At 47.8% G+C, this 23,481-nt stretch overlaps 2 protein-coding genes across 2 annotated transcripts in view; both read left to right on the plus strand.

The window, feature by feature from the left end:
• Positions 1-6,384, plus strand: part of GRID2IP (Grid2 interacting protein) — a 139,777-nt gene extending 133,393 nt beyond the window's left edge. Inside the window, exon 22 of the mRNA XM_058157223.1 lies at positions 3,887-6,384. Coding sequence (XP_058013206.1) covers positions 3,887-3,958 — 72 coding nt within the window. The 3' untranslated portion in view covers positions 3,959-6,384. The remainder of the gene's footprint in view (positions 1-3,886) is intronic.
• Positions 6,385-14,031: 7,647 nt separating this feature from the next.
• The window catches only part of SLC5A11 (solute carrier family 5 member 11), a 44,120-nt gene continuing 34,670 nt past the window's right edge, over positions 14,032-23,481 (plus strand). The window contains exons 1-4 of the mRNA XM_058157224.1: positions 14,032-14,172; positions 15,011-15,196; positions 19,208-19,279; positions 20,836-20,940. Coding sequence (XP_058013207.1) covers positions 15,062-15,196; positions 19,208-19,279; positions 20,836-20,940 — 312 coding nt within the window. The 5' untranslated portion in view covers positions 14,032-14,172; positions 15,011-15,061. The remainder of the gene's footprint in view (positions 14,173-15,010; positions 15,197-19,207; positions 19,280-20,835; positions 20,941-23,481) is intronic.

Below are 23,481 nucleotides of genomic sequence, written 5' to 3' on the forward strand. Positions count from 1 at the left end.
TCTGGAGGCTCTGGAGTCCGCACCTCACTTCCCAATGGCCCTGGCCCCACCTCAGCCTCATCGCTGTCCGACTCCGTTGCCAGCTTCTCAGGCTGCTGATGGACCACAACAAGCTGAGGGAGAAGAGCCTAAGCTTTTGAGGAGGACTTTGCAAGAGAGGTAGTATTCAGACGGTTGAGACCGGTTCAACTGAACTGGTAGTAGCGACCTGCAGGTGGGCCCCTTCCAGGCACAATCGCATCCTATATTGCTGTGTTTTTGATGCTGCACGCATGTGTGGACAGCGTGTTTGAGCAAATTGCCGTGTTTTGTGATGTTGCACGCATGTGCGGATGGCGTGCACACACTCACATTTCCGGGTGCTGGGCAAACGGGTGGTAACAATATGTGAAGGCCACCTCTGCTTTGCACATGCTTGTCCTGGCATTCCCCCCCCCCCGGTGTTCTTTAGCAAAGAACGTTTTGTGCATCACGTGGCCAGTCTTTGAGAGAAAGGGCTGGAGAAAGGAATGCCCCACATTAATACCACTGAATCTCGCAATCATAGATCGGGAGTGGGATTGATGGAGTTGAGCATGCATAGCCTAAGAAAGAGACCATTGGTACCTCAGCAGCTTTCAAAAGGAGCCCCCCAGTTCCCGAAGTCATTCTTACCTTCAGGAAGATATAATAATAATAATAATAATAATAATAATAATAATAATAATAATAATAATAATAATAACAACAACAACAACAACAACAATAATAACAACAACAACAACAGAGTTGGAAGGGACCACAACAACAACAACAGAGTTGGAAGGGACCTTGGAGGTCTTCTAGTCCAACCCACTGCCCAGGCAGGAAACCCTACACCAGTTCAGACAAATGGTTGTCCAACATCTTCTTAAAAACTTCCAGTGTTGGTGCATTTGCAATTTCTGGAGGCAAGTTGTTCCACTGGTCAATTGTCCTCACTGTCAGGAAATTTATCCTTAGTTCTAAGTTGCTTCTTTCCTTGATCAGTTTCCACCCATTGCTTCTTGTTCTACCCTCAGGTGCTTTGGAGAATAGCTTGACTCCCTCTTCTTTGTGGCAACCCCTGAGATATTGGAACGCTGCTATCATGTCTCCCCTAGTCCTTCTTTTCATTAAACTAGACATACCCAATTCCTGCAACCATTCTTCATATGTTTTAGCCTCCAGTTCCCTAATCATCTTTGTTGCTCTTCTCTGCACTCTTTCTAGAGTCTCAACATCTTTTTTACATTGTGGCAACCAAAACTGGATGCAATATTCCAAGTGTGGCCTTACCAAGGCATTATAAAGTGGCATTAACACTTCACGTGATCTCGATTCTATCCCTCTGTTTATGCAGCCCAGAACTGTGTTGGATTTTTTTGGCAGCTGCTGCACACGGCTGGCTCATATCTAAATGGTTATCCACTAGGACTCCAAGATCCCTCTCACAGTTACTACAATTGAGCAAGGTACCACATATATGGTACCTGTGCATTTTGGGGTGTTTTTTTTTTTTTTACCTAAATGTAGAACCTTACTTTGCCTTCAGTGTTTGTAATTTGACCCCCCCTTGGCTTGGATCCTAGATCATTGAGCTGCCCCTGCAGGTTAGATGCATTCTTCTTTCCGCCACTCCCCAGTTCGAGTTTGTTTGCAAAATTCTTTTGCTCCTCGTGAAAGAAACAGGGAGAAGCCACACGCCCCTTTTGCAGGGAATAAGTACTCCGAAGACCATGGGGGGGGGGTGCGGGTGGCAGCGGAATTGAATGACAAGAGTAGGTCTTCTGGAATTGAGGGTGGGTTTCCTCCAGTTTGGTGCAGATTGGTCTCCTCTGACTCATTCGTCACCAGCTTGAGCCATCGTTGAGTTGATGACCATTGGATACAGCAGATTATACTAGAGCAGAGGTCTCCGAACTTAGCAAGTTGAAGACTTCAACTCCCAGAATTCCTCAGCCAGACAGACAGACTTTATTTATTTATTTATTTTATTTATTTATTTTGTCAATCATATATAAGATAACAGATAAAAGTATAAACATAATTTGGATACATGAAAAGAGTAAGTAAAAAAAGGAATATTAGGACAGGGAACGGTAGGCATGTTTGTGCTCTTATGCACGCCCCTTACAGACCTCTTAGGAATGGGGTGAGGTCAACAGTAGACAGTTTAAGCTTAAAGTTTTGGGGGCTTGGGGAAGAAACCACAGAGTCTGGTAGTGCATTCCAGATGTTGAGCACTCTGTTACTGAAGTCCTATTTTCTGCAATCGAGTTTGGAGCGGTTTACCTTGAGTTTGTATCTATTATTTGCTCGTGTATTGTTGTGGTTGAAGCTGAAGTAGTCATTGACAGGTAGGACATTGTGGTAGATAATTTTATGTACTATGCTTAGGTCAGACTGAAGTTGTCGTAGTTCTAAGTTGTCTAAGACCAAAATTTGGAGTCTGGTGGCATAAGGTGTTTTATTGCGGGCAGAGGAGTGGAGGACTCTTCTCGTAAAATATCTGCAAAAAAAAAAAAAGTCTGCAAGTCTTAAAGTGGCCATGTTAGGAGACTCCTGTACTAGAGGATTGGGGGGAAATGCCCCCCCACCGCAGAGAAGATGCCTAACAGCCCAGAGCATCAAATCTCTAAGCCAGAAACACATCAAACTTCTTTGACCGTAAAATCACCAAGTCCCCTAATGCTTGCAGTGTCCTTGTGTGTGGACATCACCATGGGGAGGGAGCCTGTTGTATGAAAAAGAGCAAGTGGGCTGGTTGACCTAGTCAAGTGAGCAAGGAGACTTGACCTGGTATGAAGCCATTCCGGTCTGCTTTTGCATCAGCTCCTTCTCCTCATGTCCTCCAGACTGTCGCAACTACAGTTTGCACACTATTTTTTGTGCAAATTGTGGCCGGCAACAAGAATCTGGCATGGCCACCTCCGCAAACCTCAGGCTGGAGAACCGAGAAGCGGAGGGCTCTCAAACTGTTCATCAAACTTGCCTTTGTCTTCTCCATGCACGCCTACAGTGCAGTGAAGTGGGCTGTGTTGAGTTGTCTCCTTCTGGGCCTTTCATGTTGTGGTCCGCCAGCAGCCTATGGAGCTGGCAATGGAGTCGGACAGCGATGAGGCTGAGGTGGGGCCAGGGCCATTGGGGTGTGAGGTGCAGACTCCAGAGCCTCCAGAGGCTGAGGAGTAGTGAGGCAGAGGAACAGGAGGAGCCTGTTTCTAATGCATGCATGAGAAGAGCTGCCAGAAGGCAAGAGCAGCTCAAGCAAAGAGGACGACTCAGGAGTAGGGCCAAGAGATGATTGGCCCCTCCCATAAGCCTTAAAACAGACCAGCAATGGCGTTTGGGCTTTGCCAGAAAACAACGTTGGTAGCTTCGTCTTCGTCTTCTTCTTCGTCTATGTCTTGCATTTATTTTTGTGACTTCTGAACATTTGCCAAGGAAGGCCTTTGGCAGTTTGCCTAATTGGACCAAGGTTTGCGATAGAACTGAGGAACTTGTGTTGGGAGGCATTTGTTTTAATTTGAGTTGAACGATTCTGGGAATGAAGTAATTCTCAGCTGTTCGAATAAAGTTTGTTTTTTCACGGACTGAGTTTCCTACTACCTACTTGGGCCTGGGTCACAACATTTCAGTCCTTACAGATGTGAAAATGCAGCGTTGGGATTTTAAATCGCCTTAATGGCCTATCTCCAACCGTGGCAACTTTAAGACTTGTGGACTTCAACTCCCAAAATTCACAAGCCTTAAAAGTTGCCAAGGTTGGAGATCCCTGGCCTAGAATGCCCTTGTGTTTCATGGCTGTCTATCTTGGGCAGGGGTTGGGTTAGAAGACCTCCGAGGTCCCTTCCAGCCCTATGATTCTATGATTCTCTTCCCTCTGCAGCGGGCCTTCAACGATGTGCAGGCCAACGAGCCCTTGTGCAGCCCGAAGATGATCCCCCCTCTTGCCTGGTGACCGGAGGGTTGAAGAAAGACTGCAGCATGGTGCTTTCTTGCCCACAGTTTGGCTGCTTCGAGACCAGTCTGGTGGTCAATGCAAAGCAAGTTTCTTCTCAGCGTGGAAGCAGCGTGGCTGGAGACCAGCAGGGGACGTGTCTCTGCCCATTCCGATGGAAACTGCCTTCAAAATGAAAAAAAGAGGGGGGCTAGCTGCAGATTTCCACACACTTCTCCGCACCAGAGACATATTTTCCCCCCCACAGAGATATTCTGTGGTTGCTAAACTTGAGTGCTAGAATCCAAGGTGTAAGGAGGCATGGACCAAGCTGCCCCGGCTTCCCTCTTACTTTTCATGGCCTTTCTAGGAACTCCTTTAATTCAGGGAGCTGTCACCAAGCCTGCAGATGGTCTTTGGGAACGGTCAACTTGTTCTGGGGCTGCCTAGCGCCCCAAAGGAAAAATGGCATGACAAGATCCCTTCGCTCCAAAAGGCACCGATTTGCTCCCTTCTCCTGCCTCCTGGTCTTCAGGCGCCCATGCCGGTGGTTGCAAACGTAGCCAGTGAGTCTTTCATTCCAGTCAGTTCTCTTGGGAAAATAGATCCCTAAAGCAGGGGTGAAATGCTCCTGGTTTGGACCGGATCACCCAATCCGGTAGCGATGGCAGCGGGTAGTTCGGAGAACTGGTAGCAAAAATCCCTGCCCCCCCTTCCCCCCTCCCCGCATGCCCAGCTGAGCTGCATGATCATCAGAGGGTTTTTTTTCACTTTTAAAAGCATTTTTTCTTTGGCCGAAAGGCTCTGATGATCGCGCGGCTCAGCTGGGATTGTGAGAACCCTTTCAAAGCATTTTTCTACAAGCTCTTCAGTCGAAGAGGCTGTAAAAAAATGCTTTGAAAGGGTTCCGGCGATCAGGCAACTCTGAGGACCCAGATTGTTGGGTGGGCAATAAGTTGACTTTGTAAATATACAAATAGAATGAGACTATTGCCTTATACACTGTAAGCCGCCCTGAGTCTTCGGAGAAGGGCGGGATATAAATGTAAATTTAAAAAAAAAAAAACCTCACTCAGTCAGAATCCTTTCAAAGCATTTTTTCTACAAGCTCTTCGGCTTTTTACTTTTTACTTTTAAAAGTAAAAAAAAAAAAAGTTGTCCACGCCCACCCAGTCACATTAGTCCCCCACCAAGCCACGCCCATTGAACCGGTAGTAAAAAAATTTACATTCACGCCTGCCCTAATTTTTTTACTACCAGTTATGTGGGTGTGACTTGGTGGGCGTGGCATGGCTTGGTGGGCGTGGCTTGATGGGCGTGACAGGGGAAGGATACTGCAAACTCCTCATTCCCTCCCCACTCCAGGGGAAGGTTACTGCAAAATCCACATTTCCTCCCGATCAGCTGGGATTCGGGAGGCAGAGAATAGATGGGGGTGAGGCCAGCCAGAATTTTTATTACCTGTTCTCCGAACTGATCAAAATTTCCACTACCGGTTCTCCAGAACCTGCTGAAACCCACCTCTGAAGTGCCCTCACCCTACCCAGCATCTGGTGCATGTTCTATACCAGGTTCTGCTCTGCTGTCTCTTGGTCAAATGTCTGAGGGCAGAATAGCTTATATTTATGTTTTGGTTACTTGATTTGTTGGGTTGTCGACTCAGAATTCCTTGGGTTCAAGGCAGCTCATGTGAGGAACGCCACTCCTTTGAAGCCCGAGCAGGGACCCTGTTGTGGCCGCAGGGTGCCTAGGCAGAAGCAGGCATCACTAGAGACCTTCATTGGTCCGATTAAAGGCCACATCAGACGGCCCTACAATGGCCTGGTAAGGCCCCACCCCACACTCCCCTAATGGCACCCTCAGCCACCCTCAGCCCCCAAAAGCCAGTAAACAACAAACGAAGTCCCAAGAGAGGGTGGGAGCTCACAGGGCAAGGTCCGGACTCCAGGCGCAAAGGCCAAAGACAAGTCCACAAGGCAAGAGCATGACTCAAAGCCAGGGGGTGGGGGAGCGTCATCGAAAACAATGGTTCCTGGCAAAGACTAACTCCCCATGGCTTCTCCTTAAGTCAGGGGTCCCCAACCTTAAGTCACTTCACTCCAGGTGTTCCTTGTGAGGAGGGAGGGACAACCTTCTCCCGAGTAGCCTGGCAGCTCTTCTCTGGGCTTGCCTACGCTCCCCTCTCCGGGCTCTTGGATCAAATGATGGAGGCAGCTGCTCCTCATCAGAGGGTATCTGCTGCCTCTCAGCACCACTGCCTGTCTGCAGCCCATCCTCCCCTGTGTCTGAAGGCAGGCAGCTCTCTGTCTGGTCGACCACCTCCCCCAATGCCTGAGGGGCCTGGGATAGCATCATCCTCAGGTCCTGGCCTCTCCGAGTGTGCCAAGGAGATGTGCCATCCCTGTCGGACGGTCCCAACTCCTCCTCCTCCTCCTTCTCCTCAGTCCCTCCTCCTCCTCCTCCTCCTCAGTCTCAACTCTCCTCCTCCTCCTCAGTTCCAACTCCTCCTCCTCCTCTTCCTCCTTCTCTTCCTCCTCAGTCCCAACTCCTCCTCCTCAGTCCCAACTCCTCCTTCTCCTCCTTCTTCTCTTCCTCCTCAGTCTCTCCTCCTCCACCTCCTCCTCCTCAGTCCTAACTCCTCCTCCTCCTCCTCCTCCTCACTGGGCTCCAATGGGGCCATGACAGCCCCTGAGAAGGATGCGGAGAAGAAGAATGACAGTTTCCAAGAACCCCTGTGAGTTTTCATGGATAAAGAGTGGATTTGACCTGGCATCTCCCCAGCCCTAGCGGAGCCCACTCAGATCTGCAGGGTGACAAGCTTCCCTAGTGGAGAGCAACGTCCCCAAGGTGCTTTGTCAAGCGGCCACTGGACTTTCTGGTTTTTCTTTGAAGACGTTTCGCTTCTCATCCCAAGAAGCTTCTTCAGCTCTCTGAGAAGCTGAAGGAGAAGAAGCTTCTTGGATGACGAGCTGATGATGCTTCTGGGTTGAGAAGCGAAACCTCTTCAAAGAAAAAATAAAATATAATGTGGTTTGTTTGCTGTTGCAGTTGGCAAAACACCTGGCTAGGTGGCTCAGTGGCCAAGACGCTGAGCCTGTCGATCAGAAAGGTCGGCAGTTCGGCGGTTCAAGTCCAATTGCCGCTTGAAAAAAATAGAACACCTTTGGGACAACCAGGACCTGGAGGGCTGAAAATCTCTATAGACATTTAGCAGAAGAGCAAGGTCATTGCTCCAGGAAGCCATCAAGCCTGTGAGATGCCTCAATCCATCTGGTTCTCCCCAGTGGGTGTCCAGCCAATCCTTTCCCCTGGCCCCTTCTTGGAGACGCTTGGAGATGGAAATGAACAAAAGGCCTCCTCAGATATCAGTCCAGCCTCTCCCGGCCTGTCCACCATAGCAGAAGCCCCATGTCCCATGCTTCCTTGCCTGCCTTTGCGATCAGTAGCAGCAACTTCAGCCTGGCATGGGCGAAACCGAGACCATCCATAATGGGGGCCTTAGTGGGCTCAGACCCACCACTTTCCTTGTTGAAATAAAAATCCCAACCCCGCCATTTCTTGCCGAGGGTTCTTCAGGTAACACCTTCCTTGCATATTGAACAGGTGCGTATAAGGGCTCCTCTTCTGCTGTTTATTTTGATGCCTCTTTCACCTTGGCCCTCCTGTTGTGTCTGCGCCCCCTGAGCCGGGCCCCCTGCCAGAAAGTGACTTGGAAAGTGAGGGGGAAGGGCCGTCAGGACTTACCTCGGGAGCACCGGCTTCCCTGGCTCAGCTCCAGGAGCCAGAGGCAGGCCAGGTGGAAGAGATAACGAGGCCTCCGTCCCCTGACTCTTCCCCCCCCAGGCCACGCCTTCAGACCCAGCTGATGGCAATCAGGCTTGGTTGGACCCTAGGTTTCGTAGGCAGAAGAGGTGGGAACAACAGAAGCAGGGGTGGGGCAGGCCTAGGAAGTGCCTAGGAAGTGCTGAATCATAGAGCCACACCCCACAGGATATAAAACCAGCGAGGGCTGCTATGCATAGCAGGCAAATCAACTGCTTAACTAAGAGCTGAAGTACTGTTTGTTCCTGGGTGACCCATCCGCATCAAGGAAGATAACAGAGTCACTTGGCAGATGCTCGCTAGTTTGCTGCCAGAGCTGATAGTGCCGGCTAATTAAGCCATCGCTTGGACAGAAGCGACGGGGGACAGAATACCTCCTTATCTTGTGGGGGAATTCGCAGAGAGCTCAATTCCTCTTTTCCAAGAGCTGCAATGAAGCATTTCAAGGTTACTTTACGATAAAAGACGATTGCAATGATGATCTCGGTTCGGCTCCCCTTGTGACTTGGCAAGGCCGTGTGGAGGGGCGAAGCTCTTCATTTCCAGGGGCACTATTTTCTCGTGATGTTTTTTCCAAGGTTGAAGATTGTGCCCCCCCACCCCCAAGAATTGTGTATAGACGTGAGCACTGTGTCTCTGTATGAATCTTTATTATGCTATCCTGTAATAAAGAACTCTTCTCTCTGTAGCAAAACCTGTAAGAGGAAAATGGCAATCGAGTCCTTTTACACCTGATCCAAGCCAGCTGGCTGTATGAATGAGATGAGGGTTTAAGGCAGGGGTCTCCAACCTTGGCAACTTTAAGCCTGGAGGACTTCAACTCCCAGAATTCTGGGAGTTGAAGTCCGCCAGGCTTAAAGTTGCCAAGGTTGGAGACCCCTGGTTTAAGGGCTCTTTGCTCCTAGATACCGTTGTGTTTTTCTCCCATTCTTGTGGCATAAATTGTGCTGCCCTGCAGTCGCTGTTGGTGTGCTTTGTCTAGCATCACCGGACAGACAAAATACAGCACTGCAGGCTGGTGGATTCCCATCCATCTTTCCCAGTCCACCCAGTAGCAGCTACTGGTGGGAAAACCAACCACTGATCAGTTTCCCAAAAATGCGCTGAGGGTTACATCAAGGCAGTGGTGAAATCCAAATTTTTTTTACTACGGGTTCTGTGGGGGTGGCTTGGTGGGCATGGCAGGAGAAGGATATTGCAAAATCTCCATTCCCTTCCCGCTCCTGGGGGAAAGATACTACAAAATCTCCATTCCCACCCCACTCCAGGGGAAGGATACTGCAAAATCTCCATTCCCACCCCACTCCAGGGGAAGGATACTCCAAAATCCTCATTCCCTTCCCACTCCTGGGGGAAAGATACTACAAAATCTCCATTCCCACTCCACTCTAGGGGAAGGATACTGCAAAATCTCCATTCCCACTCCATTCCGGGGAAGGATACTGCAAAATCTCCATTCCCACCCCACTCCAGGGGAAGGATACTGCAAACTCCCCATTCCCTCCCCACTCCAGGGGAAGGATACTGCAAAATCTCCATTCCCACTCCACTCCAGGGGAAGGATACTGCAAAATCTCCATTCCCACTCCACTCTCAGGAAGGATACTGCAAAATCCCCATTCCCTCCCCACTCCTGGGGAAGGATATTGCAAAATCTCCATTCCCACCCCACTCCAGGGGAAGGATACTGCAAACTCCCCATTCCCTCCCCACTCCAGGGGAAGGATACTGCAAAATCTCCATTCCCACTCCACTCCAGGGGAAGGATACTGCAAAATCTCCATTCCCACTCCACTCCAGGGGAAGGATACTGCAAACTCCCCATTCCCTCCCCACTCCTGGGGAAGGATATTGCAAAATCTCCATTCCCACCAGGAATGGAGCCAGTCAGAGGTGGTATTTGCCAGTTTTCCGAACTACTCAAAGTTTCCGCTACCGGTTCTCCAGAACCTGTCAGAACCTACTGGATTTCACCCCTGCATCAAGGCTTATTTATTATTTATTTAGCCACTAATGTTATTTTTTATCAAGTTCCAACCTGCAGTAATCCCAACTACCTCTAGATGGAAGCAGTTGCGTAATGGAAAAGAAGACAAATTCCTTGTGTGTCCAATCACACTTGGCCAATAAATTCTATTCTATTCTATTCTATTCTAAATGGAGATGGACGAAAGCCATCAGCCACACTAGGAATTGCCCAACACCCTTTTAGAAAGACGAATCCCGTATTTGCACAAATCCAACACGTCAACCTTACAGAAACTATAAAGATCCACTCACTCATTTCAACCCTTTGGTTCAGCTGACCCAGAACTGCACGCTGTCTTTGTGTGTGTGTGGTTCTGCGTTCATCAATAAACTTCCTTTTCCAATCGGCTTCCAGTGTTGTTTCCAGCTTGTTTTTCTCCCAGCTTGGAACTGAACCAGATGGATTTTTTTCTTCCAGCAACACCAACACGGTGGTCAGGTGTGCAAGCCATTTGAGTGTGGGGTCGAGGGCTGAGTCATGTGAATGTGAATGTGCACCAGCGTGCCTACCGTCCCTGTCCTAATGTTCCCTTTAATTATAGTCACTTTGTGTATTCAATTCATGCTTACACTTATATATATTATCTAATATGTACTCGACTAAATAAATAAATAAATAAATAAATGGATGTCTAGAAAAAGGTGGAACTCACTGCCATTCAGTGCAAGAACAGCTTAGGTAATACACAGCTACGGTTCCAAGCCTCTCCTCCTGTTACTACAACAATCATTGTATAAGCCAGGGATCTCCAACCTTGGCAACTTTAAGCCTGGAGGACTTCAACTCCCAGAATTCCCCAGCCAGCAAAGCAAAGCTGGCTGGGGAATTCTGGGAGTTGAAGTCCTCCAGGCTTAAAGTTGCCAAGGTTGGAGACCCCTGGTATAAACCATGTTTAAACAACCCAAGATAAAGCTGCTGTTATATCCTTGCTAGTTTGCTACCAATGACGGAATGGAGATCTGGAACAACTTCCTCCCCCCACCCTTTTTTTTTGCATGACACAGTGAAGTTTGAGGCTGAGTGACTTGCAAATAGAAATCAAAGTTACCGTCTGTCGCTTTAAGCACCAAGATATGGAAAAAGCGATCTTCTAGAACGGTAGGAGCTCCTCCTTGAGGTCATGTAGATGTTTTTTATTTATTTTATTTATTTATTTTGTCACACAGTGTATATAAGCATAAGCCTGAAATAACTATACAATATATAAGCATATATATATGTATGAGTATGTAATAACTATATTAATTGGATATAACGAAAGGAAACAATAGGACAGGAACGGTAAGCACACTGGTGCTCTTATGCACGCCCCTTACAGACCTCTTAGGAATAGGGTGAGGTCAATAGTAGTTTTAATATTTGATATAAATTTTTAAATTTTATGGGGTTTTTATGATTTTAAATGTTTTAATTCGGCCATATTTTTAATAAGTTTTTTAATTCATTGTTTTATTTGTACACTATTTTATTTGTTTTATTTGTACACTATTGTCGTTTTATCTTGGCTGTAAACCGCCCTGAATCCTTCGGGAGAAGGGCAGTATAAAAATCCAATCAATCAATCAATCAATAAATAAATAAATGTCGGAAGGAAGAAAGGTCTCCCTAGTCTTTGGAGTTTCTACAACATTTTGATTTATTTATTTATTTATTTATTATTTTTATTTATTTTTGTCAACCATATATAAGATAACAGGTAAAAGTATAAACATAATTTGGATAATTTGGATACATGAAAAGAGTAAGTAAAAAAGGAATATTGGGACAGGGACTGTAGGCACACAGGTGCACTTATGCAGGCCCCTTGTCCATTCGCTTCCCCTCTCCCCCCCCCTCTCTCTCTCTCTCGTCATGATTATTTGTAGGGGGGGCATAAGATACTTTGGAGTTTGACCCCCGAAGGCTGATAAGGAAGCAGCTCAGCCCAACTCATGAGCAGCATCAAAGGCAGGGCACCAATGAATCGAAGTGCCCTGCGTATAAATTCCCCCTTTCACGCCTGTGAACTTGTGAAAGAGCCTCATTGAATCCTCTCCGCTAGCATCTGGAAGCCACCCTGCACACTGGCAGAAGGCTGGTCGCCCCGAACATGAGGCAAGAACGAGCCCCAGGGAGTATGGTAAGTCTCTGCTCCTGGTTTGGATTTGTGGGAGCGCTTGAACCCTCGGGGGGGGCATCTCAAAAGGCCTGTTGGGGGGGGGCGTCATTGCCAGATCTGGGGTTGGTAGGAAAGTATAAACAGAGTGGCAAGAACTGCAGCACCAGCCGGCCAGCCCCATGGATTGCTGGTTCTTTCCATCCAGCCAGGGGATACCTTTCCATGCATGGTTGCCTCTAGCACAGTGTGGCCTCCTGCAACTCATTCTGGGCAGCAGCTCCTCAACTTCCTCTTTGCCAAAGGATAAGGAGGATGCCCAGTTGCTCTCCAAGAGGGCAGGTTATTGCCATCCACCCTTCGACTCACCTAGGCATTTCATCTGGGCTCTGGGGCTTGGAGTGCAACATGAACATTCCCATCCAGCTGCAGAAAGCCGCCACCCCCACCCCCGCCCTCGGGCGCTCCTTGCAACTGACCACCTCTGGTGCTGGCAAGCAGGGCTGCTCTTTGCAAATTGTAAGGCTGAGTTAAATCTGTTTTTCCTCCTAGCATAATCCCAGGCAGGAGTGGCTCCACTCTGCCCCATTCCCCTCCTCTTCGTCATTGGCAAATATAAAGACCTAAGTTTAACTCATAGAATCATCTACTTTTAATATCCTTCCTGTTAAAGACTACTTCAGCTTTAATTGCAATAATACAAGAGCAACCAATAGATTTAAACTTAATGTTAACCGCTTTAATCTAGATTGCAGAAAATATGACTTCTGTAACAGAATCATCAGTGCTTGGAACACATTACCTGACTCTGTGGTCTCTTCCCATAATCCCAAAAGCTTTAATCAAAAACTTTCTACTATTGACCTCACCTCATTTCTAAGAGGACCAAAAGGGGCATGCATAAAAGCACAAACGTACCTACTGTTTTTTTTATTATTATTTACATTTATATCCCGCCCTTCTCGGAAGACTCAGGGCGGCTTACAGTGTGTAAGGCAATAGTCTCATTCTATTTGTATATTTACAAAGTCAACTTATTGCCCCCCCCCAACAATCTGGGTCTCATTTTACCTACCTTATAAAGGATGGAAGGCTGAGTCAACCCATGGGCCTGGTGGGATTCAAGCCTGCAGTAATTGCAGGCAGCTGTGTTTTAATAACAGGCTATCTTACAGCCTGAGCCACCACGGCCCTGTTCCTGTCCTATTGTTTTTCTTTTTCTTCTTATATATATATGCTTATACTTCCTTATATTTCTTCATATATATGTTTATATACTGTATAATCTTTTTGTGTGATGCCTATAGATATTGTTATGACAAATAAATAAATAAATAAATAAATAAATAAATAATAACTGTTAAAATGGCCGCAGGCAAGAGATTTATTTATTTTTTTAAAAAACCATCTCAGGTGGATGGAGGTAAAAAACGAGTGAAATAGTATTTGGTAGAAAGGAACTTCATTCTCCAAAGTAGCTTCAAATGGAAGAATGCTTTCTATTATTCTTGAAGTTACATGGCATAAACTTTTGGGGATACCAGATGATCCTACAGAGGAGAAGAGTTTGCATTACTCAACCGAAACCTCTTGAAGGATCAGCCCCAAAGTCCGTCCTTTCCCCCCAACAGCTGGGGCACCCCTTGACGGTCCCAATGCTCTGGCCCCAGGACAGCTCCCTCCTGCAGGGTTGTGCCAGTAATTTTCCTGAGTGAGACCCAAGTCAAAGAGACCTATTTTTCTGTCCTCTGTCAAAGCAGCCAGCAACGTGCCTGAAGCTCTGATGTTCCCTGGCCCCCTTCCTGAACGTTTCCAGATCAGCCCTGCGGTGCAAAGATTCCAGAATCTTCCAGAGTTAACGGAGCCGGCCCTTCTTCCAGTTCCAGGCAGGCCACAGAGATAAAGAAAAAGTGTGTCAGTGGTGCAAGGTGATGAGTTGGCTTCCAGCCTCACCCTCCAAGTACCTCCTCCAGCCACACAGAGAAACTTGTTTGTCTGCTCTCAAAAAACTCCCACACAACACAACACAACACAAAACACAAGGTGACGGGAAAAAGGAGTACCCTCCCAAAGCTTACGTATTTTCTGGAACATCTGTTCCCAGCCTTGGACTCAGCAGATAAGACAACTGCTTGTGGTGGGACCGTTCTTCCTGCAATTTTGCCAGCCTGATTCCGGCACAAAGAAAGAACGATATCTCAACAACGAAAGCTTCTCACTGGATCCCCAAATCTTTGCAAAATATTGACTTTAGAGAAAGGCTCCCTCTTTTCCTCTATCTAACTGAAGGTAAGTCAGTGAAGGAAGAAGTTTACTAAAAGTTTGGATGAAGCTTTTGTTATCGCTTCAAATGTTTGGCGGCTGGCTGTCCACCGTAGCCCTGGAGCTCCCCTGCATGAGGTCAACCCTGAGAAACAAACCTGGGTTTGTTAATCCAGTATTGTCCACTTTCTTATTAGTTACAGTGTGAACCATTGTATTAGTTCACGAGTGGGGGGACGGATGGTGGATGAAGCCCTTTGCATTAGAGGTATTCAGCTGGCAGTTGTTGTTGTTGTTTTTTAAATTCCTGCCCTGAGAAGCGGTCATACCTGATCACCTCTAGATCCCCATCCACCACGAGGGTTCTAGGTTCCAGCTGGTCACTGCATCTAAAAAGCCAACCCCGAAGACTCGACTAACTCAGAAGAGGAACTGTCGGGATAGAGCCGACCGACAGAATTCTGTGGTTTCCGACAGATCTGGTTGCTGCATAGCTGGATCTACAGATTGCGTGTGATTTAGTGCAACTGAGCTCCAGGGGTGTGAAGGGTAGAACCGAGGCATTCTGTCTCAACATGCCAACAATGGGCCCATTCTCCCGGCGCTGTTATTATTAATTTTTTCTCTCTTGCGGGAATAGAAAACAAATAAAGCTGGCCAAAAGCAAATAAAGTGACCTTTGCATCACTTTAGCCAGTCAGTCTAATTTAGAATCTGTCACAATCGCATTTTTTTTTTCTTTTTTTGCCATAGCGAATAAACAGAACTCCTGCTAGACTCAAACCCAGAGCAAGAGCTCTGGGCAGAGCTGGCTGTCCCCGAAGAAGGGGGATCTGACTCGCTCGTTGTCTTTTTCATCCCGCAGATCCACGCACTGGGCAGACGAGGCAGCTGGCAGCCTGGGCGAACAGCACCGATGGAGCCGAGCGGTACCAGCCCCCAGCCTCCATCCCCCACCAGCCGGACTGCCTTCCCTCAGCGGACCTTGGAGACTGTTGATATTGTTGTCCTGGTTTTGTACTTCGTCTTTGTGTTGGCTGTGGGCCTGTGGGTAAGGAGGGCTGCCTCTCGTGTATCGGCTGGGCACACCAAGCGGAAGGCTCCACTGAGCTCTCTAGGTCATTTTAGGGAAAGCCCCCCCCCAAAAAGCAATTGTTAGTTCTCCTCAGGAGCCACAGCGCAGGAAGTGGGGTGGGGTGAGGATCTCTCTGGGGACACAGCATCCCATATTCTGGTCTATTATTTTTTTTATAAATAATTTTTATTTCCATTTTCCAACATCATATTTATGTGCAAACTATTATCCATCATTAATCATTAATTTTCATTTATTACTGATTCAGGCCTGCCCGATTGCCACTTCTTTTCTTCACAACCTCCCTCTCTACCCTCTACTACTTTCACATCCTTCATCTCCTTCGCTTTACTACTTCCTCTCCTCCTTCTCCACTCCTCCCTTCTTACCCTATCTAACCTTCTTATTCCCCTCCTCCTTCTCTACATATTCTGATCTATTTTTATTAGCTTCATAAATTCAGCTGATATCCGAAAACAAACCCTGCCGTGTAAGACCCAGCTGTGTCTTCCCTTGACGGTCAGGGGAGGGCTGCCACTCTCCCGGCCCTTCCTCCGCTGTGCAGCCCTGCGGTGGGTGGGAGGCTGTGGCATCCTAACCTCAAATGAAGCCGGGGATTTTCCAGTGGATGATTTGTGTTTGTGGAGGCGGTTGTGTTAAAGGGGCCGTAGGCTGAACTCATCCAAGGTGCATTGCGTTCAATTGCTTTTTGCTGCTAAATCTTTGCTAGCAAATCCCCCGGGACACGAAGGAGGGTCCAGCAGTTAGAAACCACTCATCCTTAAGAGGGGTGTGTGTGTGTGTGTGTGTGTGTGTGTGTGTGTGTGTGTGTGTGTGTGTGGTTTAGAGTCAGTGTTAATCCCTGGTGACCACCTGGACTTGAATAGAGCTACAAATCCATCCTTTTTCTAAAGGCCAATTCTGGAGGGATTTCTTTCTTTCTTTCTTTCTTTCTTTCTTTCTTTCTTTCTTTCTTTCTTTCTTTCTTTCTCTCTCTCTCTCTCTCTTTCTTCCTCTCTCTCTCTCTCCCTCCCTCCCTCTCTTTCTTTCTTTCTTTCTTTCTTTCTTTCTTTCTTTCTTTCTTTCTTTCTTTCTCTCTCTCTCCCTCCCACCCTCTTCCTTCCTTCCTTCCTTCCTTCCTTCCTTCCTTCCTTCCTTCCTTCCTCCCTCCCTCCCTCCCAGTTCAGGGCATTTGAGGATGGTGGCTGCAACTGCACATCTGTGGCTGCCACTGTGTCTTTTTTGACCTCCCCAGAGGTCAGCTCCTGGTCCTCAATTGGGGGGAACGCATCTAGTTTTGCTCTAGAGCTTTCTTGACCTAGAGCAGAGGCAACGTTTCAGAAGCAGAGATGACAGGACAAACATCGAAGGGCAATTTAATTGATCTGAATTCTCAGTCAACGAAGCTTGAGTGCAATTCATCGGATTGCGCTCAGTGTGCTTAGCTTTGCTCTTCCTCTTCTGTTCCTTTCTGTGCCAGCTCTGGGGCCAAAGTCCTCTAGGGCCATCTAGGTCTGCAGGAGAGCAGCGTGTCCTGGGGTGTCCCTCCCTCTCCTAGAGGCCCACCTGAAATTGCTCTTTTATGTGAGTGAATGATAGTGGACAAACTTCCCATAGAAACTGGACAGCAGCTCAGGGATTAGACCCGTGGTTGGTTTCTATTTTGGAGGGCATATCAAAGCTGCTGCTGTTCTATTGGATCAGGCCAAGAATAAAGAGCAGCTTAACCTGGGACTAAAATTACCCAAATTCCACAACATCTATCCTGCCTAATCTAAAGAAAAGAAGAATCAGGGGTGACATGATAGCAATATTCCAGTACTTGAAGGGCTGTCTCAAAGAAGAGGGGATCAATCTATTCTCCAAAGCCCCTGAAGACAAGACAAGAAACAATGGATGGAAACTAATCAAGGAGAGAAGCAACCTGGAATTAAGGAGAAACTTCCTAACAGTGAGGACTATTAAGCAGTGAAACAGCTTGCCACCAGAAATCGTGGGTGCTCCATCACTGGAGGATTTTAAGAAGAGACTTATCTGTTTTTAAGAAGTTTTTAAGAAGTCACTTATCTGAAATGGTATAGGCTGGACTAGAAGACCTCCAAAATCCCTTCCAGATTCTGTTCTGTTCTGTTCGTTCTGTTCTGTTCTGTTCTGTTTTGTTCTGTTCTACTCTACTCTACTTTACTCTACTCTACTCTGCAAAATATCTTCTGTAAATGCATTAGTGTCCCACTTCACAATTATGTGGACAGATCCTGGGTCAAGCAAAGTCTTTTTCCATGCCACACCGCTTGCAGAGGCTAAGCAACTCACAATTCCTGCCATGAAAGTCATTTGTCATTTTTGTGGCATTGTTGAATGTCTGTCCAGCCTTGTAGTTCAACTTTAGATATTGCAGAGTAATATGAGATAGGATCCTTGCCCTTGATCAGTGGAATCTAGGAAGTGTCTCTTTTCTACTGGCATTCTCTGCCAGGTCAGAGTGCCACCCCCTTGGCCTGGAGCCTGTGCAAAGCCAAACAATCAAATTATCACATAGTTTCATGGCTCCCGGCTCACTTGTTTGCACAACAGGCTAGATCAAGGCTACGCTCTTCAGGCTCGGCAAGGCTGCCAACTTCAGAGCACTTTGGTACACAACCAGCCTACCAAGAGGGGTGGATCCTGCTTCAAATATGTTCTGAGGGATTCCCCTTCCAAAGGTTAGATTACAGATTAATGAAAGGGACTTTGTAGGTCATCTAGTCCAACCCCTCTGCCCAAGCAGGAGACCCTACATCGTTTCTGACAGATGACAGTCCAGTCTCTTCTTGAAAGCTTCCAGTGATGAAGCTCCCACAACTTCCGAAGGCAACTTCTTGTCCAGGGGTTGATTGTTCTCACTGTCAGGAAATTTCTCCTTATTTCCAGGTTGAATCTCTCCTTGGTCAGTTTCCATCCATTATTCCTTGTCTGGCCTTCGGGTGCTTTGGAAAATAGATTGACCCCCTCCTCTCTGTGGCAGCCCCTCAAATATTGGAGGACTGTTATCCTGTCTCCCCTGGTCCTTCTCTTCACTGGACTAGCCAGGCCCAGTTCCTGCAACCATTCATTGTATGTTTTAGCCTCCATCTCTGCCCCATCTCTCCATCTCTGCCCCATCCCTCTGCCCCATCTCTCATGTACACTGAGAGCATATGCACCAAGACAAATTCCTTGTGTGTCCAATCACACTTGGCCAATAAAAATTCTATTCTATTCTATTCAAGGAAACCAGCAAAATGCCAGGTGCCCCTCCCTCTAATTAACCGAAGCATCTTCTTAGCTGTGGCTCTGCCCCCCATCTTGGCCCAACATCTAAGGCAAACTGGTTCTTTGATGGGCACTTTTCCATGAACTAACAATCACCTGTTGCAACACTGGATACTGTACTTGACAGTAGTAAATGCTCAACCAGCAAACTAAAGGTGTAAAACTGGTTCCTCCCTTGATTCAGGGAAGGCCTTCTTCCTCCTCCTGTCTCTCTTTCAACATCCCCCAAAACAGGATGCCCCAGGAATTGTCCCAGAGTGAAATGGAACCTTCTCACATTCGCTCCTACTTGCCTGTTTATTATGGGGCAGGGAGGGAATTGTTCACGGCAGTGGTGGGTTTCAAAATTTGTTACTACCGGTTCTGTGGGTGTGGCTTGGTAGGTGTGGCATGGCTTGGTGGGTATGGTTTGGCTTGGTGGGTGTGGCTTGGTGGGCGTGGCATGGCTTGGTGGGCGTTGCTGGGGAAAGTTACTGCAAAATCCCCATTTCCTCCCGATCAGCTGGGACTTGGGAGGCAGAGAATAGATGGGGCTGGGGCCAGTCAGAAATTTTACTATTAGTTTACCAGTTCTTCACACTACTCAATATTTCCACGACCGGTTCTCCAGAACTGGTCAGAACCTGCTGAAACTCACCTCTGGTCCACGGAATCCTTCGTATTCTCAGCAAATAAACTCGTCTTTTAATATTTCAGTCAATGTGGAAGACAAAACGAAGCACCGTCAAGGGTTACTTCCTAGCTGGAGGCGAGATGGTCTGGTGGCCGGTAGGTTGTCTTCAATTTCAGGTTCTTCTAACGTGTGTTGTCTCCTGAGAAATTTGGGTAGGGGAAATCACACAAAACATTTTGTGCCTTCCGATCAGTCTTTTGTGGAAGCCCCTGGCTGGACTAGTCGCTGAGGTTTTCGTGGCAACATTTTCAGACATGGTTGCCTGTCATGGCCCAAGGTCACCTAGCTGACACAGGACTAGAACTCACCATCTCCCAGTTTCTAGCCTGGTGCCTTCACCACTACAACCAAGTAACTCCGGATATAAAAGATAGCTGTGAACTTTCGTTCTCTGTTTTCTCTACTTTGAAAGGGCCAACTGGTTTGGGTTTCCAGCCGCTGAGAACCTTCTTCCACACCCAGCCCTAAGTCACCTAGACCAGGGGTCTCCAACCTTGATCCCTTTAAGACTTGTGGACTACAACTCCAACTGAGAGATTCTGGGAGTTGAAGTCCACAAGTCTTAAAGGGACCAAGGTTGGAGACCCCTGACCTAGACCACAGGGATGGGCTTCAAAAATTTTAGCAAGGAATTCTCTGCCCAGTTACTGGGTGGGCATGGCCATGGTGGGCGTGGCCTAGTTGGCTTCCTGCACATGGTGTGGGGGGTTGTTTTTGCCCTCCCCGGGCTCCAGAGGCTTTCCTCAAGCCTCCTGGAGGGTGAAAACAGCCTCCCCAGACTCTGAAGGCCCTCTGGAGGCTGGAAATGGGCCCGTTTTTAGCCCTCCCGAACTTCCAGTAGGCCCATTTTTCACCCTCCCATAGCCTCCGTGTGTGCCCTGCACTTACCTGCATCCAAAATGGGCCACATGGGGCCTCCTGGGAGGAGAGGGGTGGGCAGGGCGGGGCCAGTCAGGAGTGGGATTTGGGGGTTCTCTGAACTGCACAGAATCTTAGCTAGAGGTTCTGCCGAACCCCTGCGAACCCCCAGCAGCCCATTCCTGGGTCTCCAACCTTGGCAACTTTAAGATTTGTGGACTTTGCTGGCTGAGGAACTCCGGGAGTTGAAGTCCACAAGTCTTAAAGTTGCCAAGGCTGGAGAGCCCTGACTTAGACCTAAGTCTGAAGGAGCCGGAGAAGCCTCTCTTGTTGATAGACAAGATGTTGCCAAAGGCTAGGTTGTCTGAACTTGTACAAACCAGCAGTGAGCAGTCAGCTTCTCCTATAGCAGGTCTCCAAACTTGGCAACTTTAAAACTTGTGGACTTCAAATTTGACGTCCACAAGTCATAAAATTGCCAGGTTTGGAGACCTCTAACCCAAGGGTCTCCAACCTTGGCAACTTTAAGCCTGGTGGACTTCAACTCCCAGAATTCCCGGGTTGGGGCATTCTGGGAGTTGGTCCACCAGGCTTAAAGTTACCAAGGTTGGAGACCGCTGCTCTAACCAAAAACGTCAAGAGAAGCATCCCAAAGGAGAAATTGGGTCAGGAGAGGTGATCCAGAAACCCTTCAACCACCTCCCATGCAACGACAGGTTTTGCAACCTAGGCAGGTTTAGAAGGCCCTCGAGATTCCCACCACGCTGACCCCCCCCCGGCTTCCTTTTCATAGGTGGGGGCCTCTCTGTTTGCCAGCAACGTGGGCAGTGGGCATTTCATCGGCTTGGCTGGCTCTGGTGCGGCCTCTGGAATTGCTGCCACGGCCTACGAGTGGAACGTGAGTACCGCTTTTATGATCCCTTTTATGCTGGCTGGCAAAGGGCAGGGGCCAAAGTCTAATCTGAAGGTTCATCTCTCTTATCTCCCGGGCCTGATTCGGCTAATTAAAGAATAGCAGATTTTCCCAGCAGCTGTTTAAAGAGCTCAGCAAAAGAGTTGTGTCTTTTGTGCGAAGAGCTGATCCTCCTTCTTCTTCCCAGCCCTGGTGCCCAGCTGGATGCATCTTGGGTTGACTCAGCTTTTGCACAGCCAGAGTATAAAGACAAGAAAAGGAAACACTGAAACAGAATAACAGTGTTGGAAGGAACCTTGGAGGTCTTCTAGTCCAGCCCCCTGCTCAAGCAGGAGACCTTATAACATTTCAAACAAGTGGCTGTCCAGTCTCTTCTTTAAAAACCTCCAGTGATGGAGCGCCCACAACTTCTGAAGGCAACTTCTGTTCCACTGGTTAATTGTGCTCACAGTTAGGAAGTTTCTCCTTAACTCCAGGTTGCTTCTCTTCTTGATTAGTTTTCATCCATTGTTTCTTGTCCTGCCTTCTGCTTTAGAGAATAGATTTGACCCTCTCTTCTTTGTGGCAACCCCTTAGATATTGGAAGACTGCTCTCGTGTCACCCCAGTCCAGGGGTGGGTTCTATTTATCTTTACTATTGGTTCGCAACAGCATGCACGCTCCTTTTGCTCGCTCGCGCTTCTGCGCATGCACAGAAGCTTCCTGATTACGTCCGGGTCAGCGGGTGGAGCTTCTTGCGAACCTGTCCGAACCGGGGGCAACCCACCACTGCTCCAGTCCCTCTTTTCATTAAACTAGACATAGCCAGACTTTGACCTAGTGGTGAAATGTAAAATTTATTACTACCGGTTCTGTGGGTGTGGCTTGGTGGGAGGTGGGTAATGTGACTGGGTGGGCGTGGCCAATTTTTTTTTTTACTTTTAAAAGCATTTTTTCTACAACCTCGTCAGCTGAAGAGGTTGTTTAAAAATGCTTTAAAAGCCTCTGATGATTAGGCAACTCTGCTGGGATCACCAGAGGAGCCTTTTAAAAGCATTTCTTTTGCAACCTCTTTGGCCGAAGAGGTTGCAGAAAAAATGCTTTGAAAAGGTTCTGACAATCCCAGCTGAGCCACGCGATCATCAGAGGCTTTTTTTTTTTTACTTTTAAAAGCATTTTTTCGGCCAAAGAAAAAATGATTTTAAAAGTAAAAAAAAAAACCTCTGATGATCACACGGTTCAGCTGGGCATGGGGGCGGGGGCAGGGATTTTTGCTCCCGGTTCTCCGAACCACCCGCTGCCATCGCTACCGGATCGGGTGATCCAGTCCAAACTGGAAGCATTTCACTCCTGCCCTGACCCTTCTCTACATCTATCTATCTATCTATCTATCTATCTATCTATCTATCTATCTATCTATCTATCTATCCACACGCACACCTTGTGACATCTGTATTTCCAGACAGCTAAATCAAGACCACAATAAAATGGGACAACTAGTTTTTTTGAACCTAGCAGCTTCAGGAGAACACAATTTAAGGTGCGGGGAAGGAAGTTGGATAGCAAAGTTTCTTTAGTACGAATTCAGAGCAAGGCTGCCCTCCCACCTGGTTTTCCCTCCCCTCCACCTTCCCACACCTTGGGAGAGTGATCTACAATAGGGGTCTCCAACCTTGGTCCCTTTAAGACTTGTGGACTTCAACTACTAGAGTTCCTCAGCCAGCTTTGCCCATGGAGGATTGGAGAGGCAAGGAGCAGCCTCCCTAAGTGTCAAGGTTTCTGCAGAAACAGCACCTTGAGAATCTCTTTCTCTTGAAAGATTTTAAAACCGTACTTTACTTTGCTCACTCCGAGAAAGAGGCGAGCAGCAGGATGTTGCTAGCGCAGCAATCCGTATTTGCTAATCCACTCTGGCTCTGGGTGCAAGTCCTTGAAGCCGATACAGAGTCGGAATGGGCACATCCCTTTCTGAAAATGGCAGGGACTTTTTGGGTGGTCTGGTCAGCTCTCCTCTGCCGGGACTTCGCTAATGCCAGGCTGCCCATCGTCCTCCTGGCATCTGCTTTGCTTGCCAGCAATGAGTGTTAAGTAGCAGCAGCACAAGGAAACGGGAAAGCCTCTTCCGGTGACCAGTCGCTTTGCATTGCCCCACTCCAGTGGTATGATTACTCTCCAGTTTTATTTTGGGGTCCCAGTGCGGGGTCAGAACTGTACTGCTCCTTGGGGTTGAAGGGACAGATGGTGTGAATCCGGGGTGAAATCCAAGAGGTTCTGACAGGTTCTGGAGAACCGGTAGCAGACATTTTGAGCAGTTCGGAGAACCAGAAGCGGAGAACCGGCCAATGCCCCAGAGCGGGGAGGGAATGGAGATTTTGCAGTATCCTTCCCCTGCCATGCCCACAAAGCCATGCCCACAAAGCCACACCATGCCTACCAAGCCACGCCCACAGAACCGGTAGTTAAAAAATTTTGTATTTCATCACTGGTTTGAATCATGTTGTATCTTCATCAGGGACTCGTGCTCCATCACTGGAAGTTTTCAAGAAG

Source organism: Ahaetulla prasina, chromosome 14 (genome assembly GCF_028640845.1).
Source record: "Ahaetulla prasina isolate Xishuangbanna chromosome 14, ASM2864084v1, whole genome shotgun sequence".
Classification (NCBI taxonomy): Eukaryota; Metazoa; Chordata; class Lepidosauria; order Squamata; family Colubridae; genus Ahaetulla; species Ahaetulla prasina.